This window comes from Sarcophilus harrisii, chromosome 1, assembly GCF_902635505.1.
Source record: "Sarcophilus harrisii chromosome 1, mSarHar1.11, whole genome shotgun sequence".
Lineage (NCBI taxonomy): Eukaryota > Metazoa > Chordata > Mammalia > Dasyuromorphia > Dasyuridae > Sarcophilus > Sarcophilus harrisii.
The window spans coordinates 350,411,245-350,423,931 of record NC_045426.1 but is presented as its reverse complement, the minus strand read 5'-3'; the positions used below and the strand labels follow the sequence as shown (position 1 = coordinate 350,423,931).

Here is a 12,687-nt window from a genome sequence, read left to right as displayed (position 1 = left end):
ATCCCTCATGTCTAAAATATACTTCTTCCTTACCTCAACCTCATAAAAATGCTCCTTTCAATATAAAGCTCAAATAGGCACTCCTATAACTGTGATCAACTTAGGCTTGAGGCTCAAGTGGCCAGTGAGCTAATAATGGTTTTCACTTTTTTTTTTTAAATACTAAAACATTATTTTAAAATGTGTTTTTGTATAGCTCACTGGCTATACAAAAACAAAAATCAACTGCTGGCCTCTAGTTTTACCATATCTTTCTTGACTCTTAACTGCTAATCCCCTCCATATATAATTACCTATTGTTTGTTTTGTAATTATTTACACACACACACACACACACACACACACACACACACACACATCTTCTGACAGAAGAGAAGGTCCCCAACTGGAGGGACTCTTATTCTCAACATCTGTAAACTTTACACCTAGCATAGTGCCTAGCATATAGCAAGATAATCTCTTGATGATTGCTTGAAATAAAGTTTAGTTAACATAAAGTAACAAATGAACAAAGGTAATTTTTAAAATTTCATACTGTTACTATATGCAGCTAATGATGTGTTTGATTCTTGACTATCTTAAGACTGATAAATAAGTTATTCAAAACAATAATTCAGTTTTGAATTTTAAATTCAGTAAAACATCAGAAGCATTAGCCTGAATGTACCTGGTAGCCAGCAACCTGAATTTAGAAATAAATTTGTAAAATATGTATTAACCATTAAGCATGCACACATATTGATAATAAAGGAAATTATTTCATTTAAATTAATTGTTAGCATAACTGTACTTTCTTTTTTAACATGTTCTTATTGGGCAGGAAAGAGAAGAAATAAGAATCTGAAACAAATTAAACAGCTTGGGGGAGGGAGGGAATGTCTTTCTTCTGAAAGTAATGTGGATTCTAGAAAACGACTCCCTCATAGGAAGTAGGAAAGAGGTCACGTGAGAATGGCTCATTAACTTGATAACACAGGGAAGTGGACAGAAAAGGTTACTAGAACCAGGCTCATGAATTAAACAAAATACTGATGTGTTATCAGCTGCTAAATTCACTTCAGGAAAACCAATGAGACGCTAATAGATCAAGGTCAAGTTAGATCACACAGGACCCTGGTGATGGAAGTAACTGCCTAGTAGTAGAACATCCTGGAGCCAAGGACCTAAGCAATCTTTAGAGGATCTTGTCCATGGAAATTAGAAGCAAAGGTGGGTCTTCAAATGGGCCAAAAGCCACTGAGATTTATGGTAAAAGAACGTGCTTTGCAAGGGTAGTATGAAGTCTAGGGAAGAATTCATAGTACCACAGATTCTAAGCTAGAAGAGACTTCAAAGTATATGTAGCCAAATCTTTTCATTTCACAATAAGCAAACTGAAGTCCACAGAAGCTAAGTAACTTGCCCAAGATCACCCACATACTAAAGGCAGAGCTGAGATTCAAACCCAGATCATCTTGCCCCAGAGACAGTGTCTCCTGTCCCCAATCCTTCACCACTCAGCAATTCTCTTTTCTGGGTAGGTAGGTGATAGGGAGGAAGGTATAACAAGCCAAAATACCCTACACCGGGAGGCAGTGCTAAGAAACAGATATTAATAAAGCTGAAAAACCAAGTAGCCAAACAAAAACCTGAGAACTGAGATATTTCAAACTCAAATGGTTTTGGGCTGGGTGATTCTGGAGGCAAAATATCAAAAGGAGTAGGTAAATGTGAGAGTTAGTGGTCAGGAAATAGCAGAAAAGCTATAGAAGAAATGTGCTATATTTGCCTAAAAGTCTGAGATAGCTTTTAAAACCTCTAAAATGTTTAAACTTTTCCCTTTATTATTTTAAAGTCCTTTAGAGATTCATATGGTGATCAATAGTAAAAATTCTTTAAAAACAATCAAAAATTGAAGAAAGTGAAGGAAAATTAATCTACATGAAAAAAAAATCATAGGATAAAACAAACTAGAAAATAAGAGAACATATTTAATAAGACAATACATAACCAAAGCAGGACAGATGTCAAAAGTCAAAACAGACAAAAATTCAAAAGCTTTTGCCTGAATGAAAAAATTAGAGAAAAATTATTGAATTGAATACTTTGATATTTTTTTTTTTATAAAATCTAAGGATGTTTTATAGGAAACTGACACAAAAATAGAAACAAAAGTCCCAATAGGTAAGTCAAAGAATATTAATAGTTAAATTTTTTAGTGCTTCAAAAATTACTAAAACAAAAAAAACCAAACAAACCTTGCATCTTTCACCTTTCTCCTGATTTGTCAAAAATGTTAAAATAAAGTCAGTATTGCCAAGGCTGTGGGAAAGTCAGGTACACTAATACACTACTGGTAGAATTACAAATTGAGCCAAGTGTTCTGGAAAATAATTTTGAATTGTGAAAGAAAAAGAGACTAAACTATTCCTTCCTTTTGACCCATGGATCTCAATAAATAGAACAGACCCAAGGGAGGTAAAAGATTTAAAGGTTCAATTTACTAAAACATTTATAGCAGTATTCTTTATGGTAGCAAAAACTGAAAACAAAGTGAGTACTAATGGCTGAATAGCTTCTTTGTAGATAAATCAATATAATGGAATATAACTAGTATAAGAAACAACAATCTTAAGGAATTTAAAGAAACACAAAAACTGGTATAAACTAATACAGAATGAAGAATGCAGAAGTATAAGATTTATACATAGAATTATTATAATAATCATTCAAATCCATAAACAGTCAAAAAGGCAACAACCCAAATTCTTTGCTATGACCAATTTTGTTCCCTACGATGGAAAATAAAACACACCATCATTCTCTCAGTAACTTGACAGGGAACTAGCGTGTGCATTACTCCATATGATGTCTGTCACTTGCTGTTTCTATGTTGATCAGTTTTGCTTTACTTGAATACTTTCCTTTTTTTTTTTTTTTTGGTCACAAAGAAGGATTCCAGTGGGAGGGGGAAGGCAGATGATGAAATGATCATGTTGCACAAACCAAAAGTAATCAAGTCATCAATGTAATTTTAGAGGAGGAAAGCAGTAGGGCAAGAAAAATAAAAATTAGTATATACCAAACAGGCCAAACTGGGTAGCAATAAATTTTGGTGGGTAAAGAACTAAAAGGAAAAATAGTAAGCTAAATTCTGTGCCTGCTGAGAGAAGGCATGACCATAACATGCTTTTAGTGGCATCTAAAGAACTGTAGATAATATCAGTCACGCTAGTTAACATTACTAAGCACACAATGGATATATAGTCCTGGTTTTGTGTTCCCATTAGTTGTTTATTCTTAATATTGACTAAACCTTTGAGAATTCTGTGGAGAGAATGTGGTAAGCTGGAAGATCACTGGACTTGGAGCCAGAAGAAAAGGGGAGGGGGTCCAGGCAAGTCAATCTAATTCATTCAAAATGAGTTTCCTCTTCTATAAAATGTGGAAAGTATTACCTGTTTTGCTGCGGGTACAATGTATATGGCTGTCATAAGCATTAAATAAAGTGAAAGACTCTTATAAACCATAAAACACTTAAAAAATGTTGTTCACACATTTTGTTTTTATATCACTCTTATTTACTAATATCTTACTTTCCCCTTTCCCCTCTCAGAGAGCTATCATTATAACAAAGGATTTTTTAAAAGGAAAAAAAACTCCACAGTCCAGCAAAACCAAACAATTATATGCAGCGCTCTATACCTCCACAGGCCCCAACCTCTAAAATGAGTAGAGAGAGGTATAACTTCAAAGGATTCAGCTTTAATTTTTCAGGAGCATCATTACTTCCATCTATATTGATGTAAGCAGGGTGTATAATTTTCCCGGTTCTATTTAACCTATTTTCATAAGAGCTCTTATACATTTTCTCAATATTTGCATGTTTCAGAATCACTACTTCTTACTGCATAGTACTACTGTATTACATTCATATACTATAATTTGTTTTCCCAAATGATGGACATTTATTCTATTTCCACATTTTGGCTACTAGAAAAAGTACTGCTGTGAACAGAGGTATATGGACTTTTTTTTTTTAATCACTGATATCTGTTATTTTATAGCTACTTTCCAAAATGGCTACATCAATTTATAGCTCAACCAATAGCAGACAAGGGGACTTCGTTTTTCCACAATTCCTCTAACATTGGTAACTTTTTATAAAACACTTATACAAATATAAGTTACCTAAAAAAGTTAAAAATAAACTGCTATTATGTGTGGAAAAGACATTTTTAAAGTGTATAATTATATCCCTTTTATAATACTCTTGATAAAAATTAATAAACTCAATAAATATCATTGTCATAATGGGAGTAGCATGGCCTAACAGATCACATTGTAAACTTGGATTCAAATCCCTTCTTGGACACATAAGTGTCCCAATGTAACCCTAGGCAAGTCACTTAACCTCTCTCTGCCTCAGTTTCATTATCTGCAAAATGGGGATAATAAAAGAATCTACATTATAAAGTTGTTGTAAGAATTAAATAAGAAAACATAAGTACTCTGAAAACCATAATATACTAGATAAATGTTAAGCTATCATTGTTGTTATTATACTATATTAAAGCATATTATCCTTTTAACAATTAAACATACCTTTCCATCATTGTCAAAAGAATCGAAGAAAATTCCAACACCATTCCAATTATCAGCTGATCCAAACACAGGACCTTCCAAGCCTTGATTTTCTGTATACCAAATTGCCTGTTAATATAGTACAGCAAAATTTAGGAGGCTAGAAGTATATACTAATGTATATTTTAAAGTTAAACAAATTTCCATACTAAGCCATCAGCTCCAATTCGTCCTCTTCCTGTGACTCGAAATGTCACCTCAACCTCCCAGTTTTCAAATGAAGCTTTTGTCTTTGTCCAAACTGATCCTTTTTGGCTTTTCAAAGATGGAGCTATTCGGATCTGGTCTGAACTAGGTATTGCATCTGAAAAAAAGTATTTTAAAGAAAAGTTTTAAGTAACATTTCAATAATATTCAAATAATAATTCTGATCTTTTTAAGTGTTTCAAGATGGACCCTAAAACATGAGGTGAAAGTGGCAATTCAATAATAAGTAGAACAATTCAGTTTAAAAAATACTCCATATTTAAAAACAAACTTTTAACACTTCAGGCATTTCAAAATTTAATATTTTTGAACAATAAAATCATGTTTACAATTCAATTAAACCTAATCTAACAAATATTTATTAAGCACCTATTTTATGCAAAGCACTATTCTAGGTGTTTAGTATACAAAGAAAATAAAAAAATGATTCCTGCCCTCAAAAAGCTTTCATTCGTCTTAAAGTGGGGCAGAGATATACAGGTTAAGTATAGTATGAAAATTTAAGGAAGGAAAGAACATTAACAATTAGATTAGGATCAAGAAAGACGCTTCCCTTCAAGAGCTGGAACACAATTTGAATCTTAAAGGAAGCTAAGAATTTAAAGAACATTCTAGAGATAAGGGATAGTTAGAAAACTTAGGTGAAAAGGCAGGAATTCAGGGAACAAACAGCAAGTAAGCCAGTATGCAGAATGCATAAAGTCATTCAAATAAGTCAACAAATATACACTAAGTACTATGTGCCACGCAAGGGGTTAAATACATGATATACAGAGAAAAGTAAAATTATAGGTTTCACCATCAAAAAACTCACAGTCTAATGGAGAAGATAACATGTAAGTTACTATGGGTATTCAGGATAGATACCAAGTAGAGAAAGTAATTTCAGAAGGAAGATACTAGCAGTGAGAAGGGCTTGGAAAGATATTCTGCCAAAGGTGAGTCAAACTGAGACCTGAAGAAATTAAGGGAAGCCAGGAAGGAAGAGATGAGGAGAAATAACATTACAACAGGCATGCAGTAGAGCAGCCAAAAAAAAAAGTAGGTCAGGAGACAGAGCAACACCTTCAAAGGACAACACAAAGACCAGTGTCATTGGATGGTACATTATGTGAAATGGAATAAAATATAAGATGACAGGAAAGACAGGAAGGGGTTAGCATTTAAAGGAAGGACTTTAAATGCTAAATAGGACATTTTCTATTTGATTCTAGAGGTAATTGAGAGCCACTGGAGTTTACTGAATAGGGGAGTGATATGGTCAGACAAAAACCACTTTGGCAGCTGAATGGAGAGTAGACTGGAAGGGAGAGAAGTCTGAGGCAAGGAGCTCAACCAGAAGGGTATTGCAACAGTCCAAGCATAAAGCAATGAGAGCCTGCCCCAAAGTGGTAACTGTGCATATAGAGACAAAGGAAATTCTCAAAAAGATGGTAGAAAACTTCACAACCGAGTGGTTATAGGAATGTGAAACAAGTGTAGAGAGGTAGGCTGAGACTAAACCATGAAGGGTATTAAATCCCCAACTATTATATTTCATCCAGGAGGAACTGAAGGTCTTTGAAGATTCTTGAGCAGGGGATTAATATGGTCAGACTTGTGCTTGAAACCTGTGATTAAAGAAAGCTACAGTTACACATTTAAAATTCTTAGTGTGAAAAACAATAAAGGGTTATGACTGAAAAGGAAAACTTTGCAGTTAGGGTCTGTGAATAACATCCTTTGAATATCTCAAAAGGACTTGAATAATACTCCCATAAGGAAAAGGCTTATTATTCTTTTTTTCCAAGTTCAAATATGAAACTTTATGAAAAATATATGGAGCTATATGAAAAAGAACACTGGACTGGAATTCAAGACTCTTATCACTGATTATATGACCTTGAACAAGTCACAATCTCTGAATTTCAGTTTCCTTATCTCAAGATTAACCCATTAGAGTAGATGATCTCTAAAGTTCCTTCTAGCATTAAGTGCTATGATTTGATCTACATGAGCACATACAACTGTCTAAGCCAAAAATTATTATTATGGGGTAACTGAGTATGGGATAATTGAGGCAAAGAAAAGCTAAGACACTTGGACAAGGTTGGATACTCTTCATTGTTACCATTATCTTCAATGAATTCACTAGCACAAAGCACTATATACTGGGAACTTAATCAAACAGTTCTACCTTGTACACTGGTGGGATAATAAGTATACAAAAGGAAAAACTTTTTTTTTTTAAATTAGAGACTTAAGAACCCATACATCAGGGCTTCTAAAAATTTATAATAAAGTATCTTTAAACTTATTTAATTTCCCAATTCTCAGTGTACTTAAAGGTGAAAAGACAGAAAGAAGGAATTTAGAGATTTAAATATATAAAGACTGCAAAGGTAAATAAGATGTTCTTTAAAGAACATTTTAATAGTCTATGTATATCTATGAATCTTTAATAAGGTTGAAATTCACAGATCTGATTCCCAGGGTTAGAATATTTGGGACACTTTGAAATCCCAAATATTTCATACTTATATCACCTTTCCTCAGTTTCCCTATGATTAAGGCATACCTCTCTGCTCTCTACCAAGCTCTATCAAATGAAATCCTCCTTATTTTCAAGACCTAGTTCAAATGCCTTGAAACCTGCCCTGAAAATCCATCCACTCACATCCCAATAAGTGTGTTCTTAAGTGTGAGAAACAACAAATACCTTTCAATCTTTGGATAGCTTAGATCTATTTTATGTACTACACACCACCCCCCTGTCTATATATACACATACACAAATAAATGGGGGTAGGGAGAAGTAGTACTTATAATTTCATCAGTTCTGGTTTGGAAAACTTCTACCAATGCATATAAATCATTGATTTATAAGTGACTGTCTTAGAAGACTGCATAGAGCACTGACAAGTGAGTTGAACAGTCACAAAGTTTTTATGAGTTAGAGGTAAGATTTGAACTAGGTCTTTTCCTGCTTCAAGAATATGGTCACTTCCTATATGTGCCAAAATGTTTGTGGCAGCCCTGTTTGTAGTGGCTAGAAACTGGAAAATGAATGGATGCCCATCAATTGGCGAATGGTTGGGTAAATTGCTGTGTGATCATAAATGTTATGGAATATTATTGTTCTGTAAGAAATGACCAGCAGGATGAATACAGAGAGGATTGGCGAGACTTACATGAACTGATGCTAAGTGAAATGAGCAGAACCAGGAGATCATTATATACTTCAACAACGATACTGTATGAAGATGTATTCTGATGGAAGTGGATTTCTTTGAGCAGTTGATTTTGATCAATTTCAGTTTCAACTGATCAATGATGGACAGAAGCAGCTACACCCAAAGAAAGAACACTGGGAAATGATTGTAAACTGTTTGCATTTTTGTTTTTCTTCCTGGGTTATTTTTACCTTCTGAATCCAATTCTCCCTGTGCAACAAGAGAACTGTTCAGTTCTGCACACATATATCGTATCTAGGATATACTGTGACATATTTAACATATATAGGACCTGCTTGCCATCTAGGGGAGAGGGTGGAGGGAGAGAGGGGAAAAATCGGAGCAGAAGTGAGCGCAAGGGATAATGTTATAAAAAATTACCCTGGCATGGGTTCTGTCAATAAAAAGTTATTATAATTTAAAAAAATAAAAAAGAATATGGTCACTTATTCAAAAACATGGTATTATTGATCTATTAAGTTGTAAGCTCCTTAAGAATAGGAAATTGCTACACTTAACTATTATATCTGCTCCAGTGTTGGCAGACACCCTGTAAAATATTTAATGTTTGTGGAATTGCACAAAATCACATTTCAAGGTTTGTTGAATGAACTCTAATTTAGAGTCACATCAACTCAACAATTTGTATCTGGTTAGATCAGCTGATTACAAGGAAGTTAATGAAACCAAGATCATGGATTCTGTATGTGGTTGTCCTTAAGGGCTCCATTCATGAAAATAAATTGTAACCCTAAAAATCTGCCTATGTGTTGAGCAGAAGAGACACAAAAGACATAGGATCTAATCATTAGGAGCTTATAATGTTAGTTATCAAGATGCAACAGAAAGCTTTTGCTTGCATGTATACTTCCTATACATGCTCAACTCAGAAGCCCGTCATGAAGTCCAATATTTTGATTGAAGCATACACATCTACAAATAGAAAATTGTATGTAAGCTTATACAAATCAGTGTTTTATTACTTATAATTAAAAAGCTAAGATGACCATAGTTCGGTCTACAATAAATGTTTTAGTGAAAAATCCTAGCTTCTAGAGTGGCAAGTCAGTTACCAAACAATTTAATTTACTACATTAAGTGGTCATGACTGATGCATTTCTTTCACATAAAAAATGATTTTCAAAAAGGCACATTTAGAAAAAAAGTATTCCACCCACATTACTATATTTTGTAATGTGTTATGTTCAGGGCTATTAGAGCAAATGAACAACTGAACATATAAAGTTAAGAGTGGCAAGTCAGTTACCAAACAATTTAATTTACTACATTGAGTGGTCATGACTGATGCACATTTTTTTCACATAAAAAATGATTTTAAAAAAGGCACATTTAGAAAAAAAGTATTCCACTCACATTACTATATTTTGTAATGTGTTATGATCAGGGCTATTAGAGCAAATGAACAACTGAACATATAAAGTTAGCATGATATATAATTTACTACATTAAGTGGTCATGACTGATGCATTTCTTTCACATAAAAAATGATTTTCAAAAAGGCACATTTAGGAAAAAAGTATTCCACCCACATTACTATATTTTGTAATGTGTTATGTTCAGGGCTATTAGAGCAAATGAACAACTGAACATATAAAGTTAGCATGATATATGACAACTGGATATAATAACAACATGGGCTCTGGGTCAGAAAAACTGGATTCAAATCTCCCTTTTAAAACTGACCTCTAGAAATAATATGATCATCAACGATCAATATATAAATACATGTATCAATATATATAAATATATATTTATATCAATAAATATATAAAAAGTATTTGACAAAATACAACACCCATTCCTAATAAAAACATTAAAGAGCACAGGAATAGAGTTTTCCTTAAAATGATAAGTAGCATCTATTTAAAACCATCAGCAAGCATTATATGTTAAATGGGATAAACTAGAAGCATTCCCAATAAGATCAGGATGGCAAGGTTGCCCATTATCACCACTATTATTGTACTAGAAAAGTTAGCTTTAGTAATAAGAAAAAGAAATTTTAAGACTGGAGTAGATAATGAGGAAACAAAACTATCTCTCTTTGTAGATTGCATGATGGTATATTTAGAGAATCCTAGAGAATCAACTGAAAAATTATTAGAAACGGACATGGGGGATAAGTTTCCACATTTGTAAAATGAGAGTCTAAATGGCTCTAGATCTAAATTTTAGATTTTATGGTCAGATCTGATTGCAAGTCTGAATCCGAAACTTCAAAAACATCTAAAAACGTCTTTCTCACTTCTTCTAAACAAAAGAATCCATATAAAGTTACACACTTTACAATACAAGAGAGAAAACTGATCAGATAAAGGCTAAGCCAAGTTACTCCTTAAAGGAGCCACAAACTGAAGGTAGATTTTCAGTTTTAAGAAAACTATTCTCGAGATTAAAAGAATTTACGAAATGACATTAAAAGCAACAGGGGTCATTTCAGCCGTAGGAAGGGGGAATTAATCGTATATAAGTTAAGATGTAAAAGAAATTATCTACTTTATAAACATAAGATAGAGAATAAGGATCCTTTTTTCACTTTAATTTTCTCTATCACCCAGCCAACGCATATCCTCAACACACAATTCAATCCACAAGCCATTTTGTCGACTGCCTACCTAATACCTGCTTGGCACAGATACTATTAGAGAATATCTGTCATATGTGTCAAGCACTAGGGTTCAGTGACATAAGTCAAACCATGGCTGCCTTCAAGGAGCTTATAGTCTAAATGGAAAAAGATGAACACATTAAAAAAAAAAAAAAATAGAAAATATATATACAGTAAATACAAAGAAATTCCGAAGTTGAGCATGAGCAGCAGTTGGAAGGGGGGAGGGTGATCAGAAAAGGCACGAATTTAAATAAATAAATAAATGAATGAATAAATGAATAAATAAATAAATGAATAAATAAATAAATAAGAGAAATAAGAGAAATAAAGAAATAAGAGGTGGTCTTCGCATGGAAAAGGGCTCGAGGCAGAGGCGACTGGGAGAGCATTCTGGGGGGCTGGGGGGGAAGTAGGGGAAAGGTTTATGCACAGGGACAGGCCGGAGTCCCACAGTGTCCAACCACTGACGAAATCTTTGTTGAGTGAATGCGGGCGTCCTGAGCTACCCCACGGAATGAGGAAGGCTAAGGATCCCTTCTCGGAATAACGTTTTTAGAAGAGTTAAGATAAAATAAACAATTACATAAGAAACCAATTATCCTGAAGTATTATTTAACTTTAAAAAAAAGCAAGTTAAAAGGGTTAGCAATTGTTAACGCTGTAAAGTTACCCCTGCATATATCCTGTAAATAAAAGGCTATTAAATAAAAAAAAAATTAAAAAAAAGAAATAAGAACTCATTAGCAAGGTAAAAAAAAAAAGTTAAGTGGGGTCCGCTCAAAGGGACCCCAAGTGCCCAAGTCCAGCGCCCAGTGCGGGTAGCTCGGCCACTTCCCGGGAAAGGGGGCGGGATCCCCCGAGCGATACGTGGCGGGACCAAAGGACTGAAACCTGATCCAAGCGACCAAAGGCTTCGGGGAGGTGGGGATGGAATGGGGGAGAAGGCACCGGCAGGGGGCCCCGGGTGGTCCGGCCCGGGGAGGAAGGGAAGGGCCGGGGGGCGACGGTTGGGGGAGGAGTGAGGGGGCTCCTCTCTCCCAGACGCCCCCCCCCTCTCTCCGGCTGCGGGGGTTTCTCCCTTCTCTCAGCCGAGCAGGGCCGTGGCGGGAGGGGTCCAAGAAGGGGACAGACACCGCCTCCCCTGCGTTAGGTCTGCACTTACTCCCCGCGTGGGCCCAGAAGGGTACGGTCCCGTCGCTCTGCACCAGATGCGGCCCCTTGAAGCTGTACTTGTACTCGAACCGGCGATGGGGCTGCGGGGCCGGGGGGGAGGCAGGAGCTCCGCCGCCCGCCGCAGGGTCCCCGCCCGCCCCTTGGGCGTTGGAGAAACGGCTCAGAGATAACAGCAGCATGCACAGTAGCGGCCCGGCCCCGGCCCGGGGACCCCTGCTCCTGGACCCCGCCATCTTGGATTCTGGGACAAGGCGGCCCGCCGGCGGAGCGAACGAAACACCGAGCGAACAGCCAACAGGGCGTTTGGTGATTGGCTGAGCCTCCGGGCCCTCTCCTCGGGACCAAGCGAAGCCACGCCCCCCAGCACCGCCTTCTTCCCCGGCGGCAGCGTGGCCGGGGCACCTGGAGGCAGGGCAAATCTGCGGGGGCGGAGTCTTCGGGGGCGTGGCGAGGGAGGCGTGCCGCCCGCTCTGTGTTGGCAGTCTGACTCCTGAACCTGTGCCCTGCTTACCTGGTAAGGAGGGGAAGAGTTCACACACGCACGCTCGCTCACGCACGCACGCACGCACGCAGCTTTTCTCCCCCCTCCCCAATGAACGGAAAAAAACTCTCAGAACAAATATACCTGGGGGGGAGGGACGTTGACCTTGTCCAAGATGCTTGTTTTGCCGGCCATGCCCTTTGACCCAGCAGTGTCACCACTGGATCTCTAACGCCAGGAAATCTTAAAGGAGCGAAAATGTTTGTAGCAGCGCTTTCGGTGGCGGCCCGCCAGCTGGGGAACGGCTGCACCAGCTGTGGTGTATGAAGGGAATGGGATGTTATTGTTCTCTAAGAAAT

The 12,687-nt window shown here is 36.6% G+C and overlaps 1 protein-coding gene across 1 annotated transcript in view; it reads right to left on the bottom strand.

The window, feature by feature from the left end:
* The window catches only part of LMAN1 (lectin, mannose binding 1), a 43,218-nt gene extending 31,059 nt beyond the window's left edge, over nucleotides 1–12,159 (bottom strand). Inside the window, exons 1-3 of the mRNA XM_003759964.4 lie at nucleotides 11,837–12,159; nucleotides 4,773–4,927; nucleotides 4,585–4,692 (exon numbers count right to left, since the gene is read on the bottom strand). Coding sequence (XP_003760012.1) covers nucleotides 4,585–4,692; nucleotides 4,773–4,927; nucleotides 11,837–12,080 — 507 coding nt within the window. The 5' untranslated portion in view covers nucleotides 12,081–12,159. The remainder of the gene's footprint in view (nucleotides 1–4,584; nucleotides 4,693–4,772; nucleotides 4,928–11,836) is intronic.
* Nucleotides 12,160–12,687: the final 528 nt, after the last annotated feature.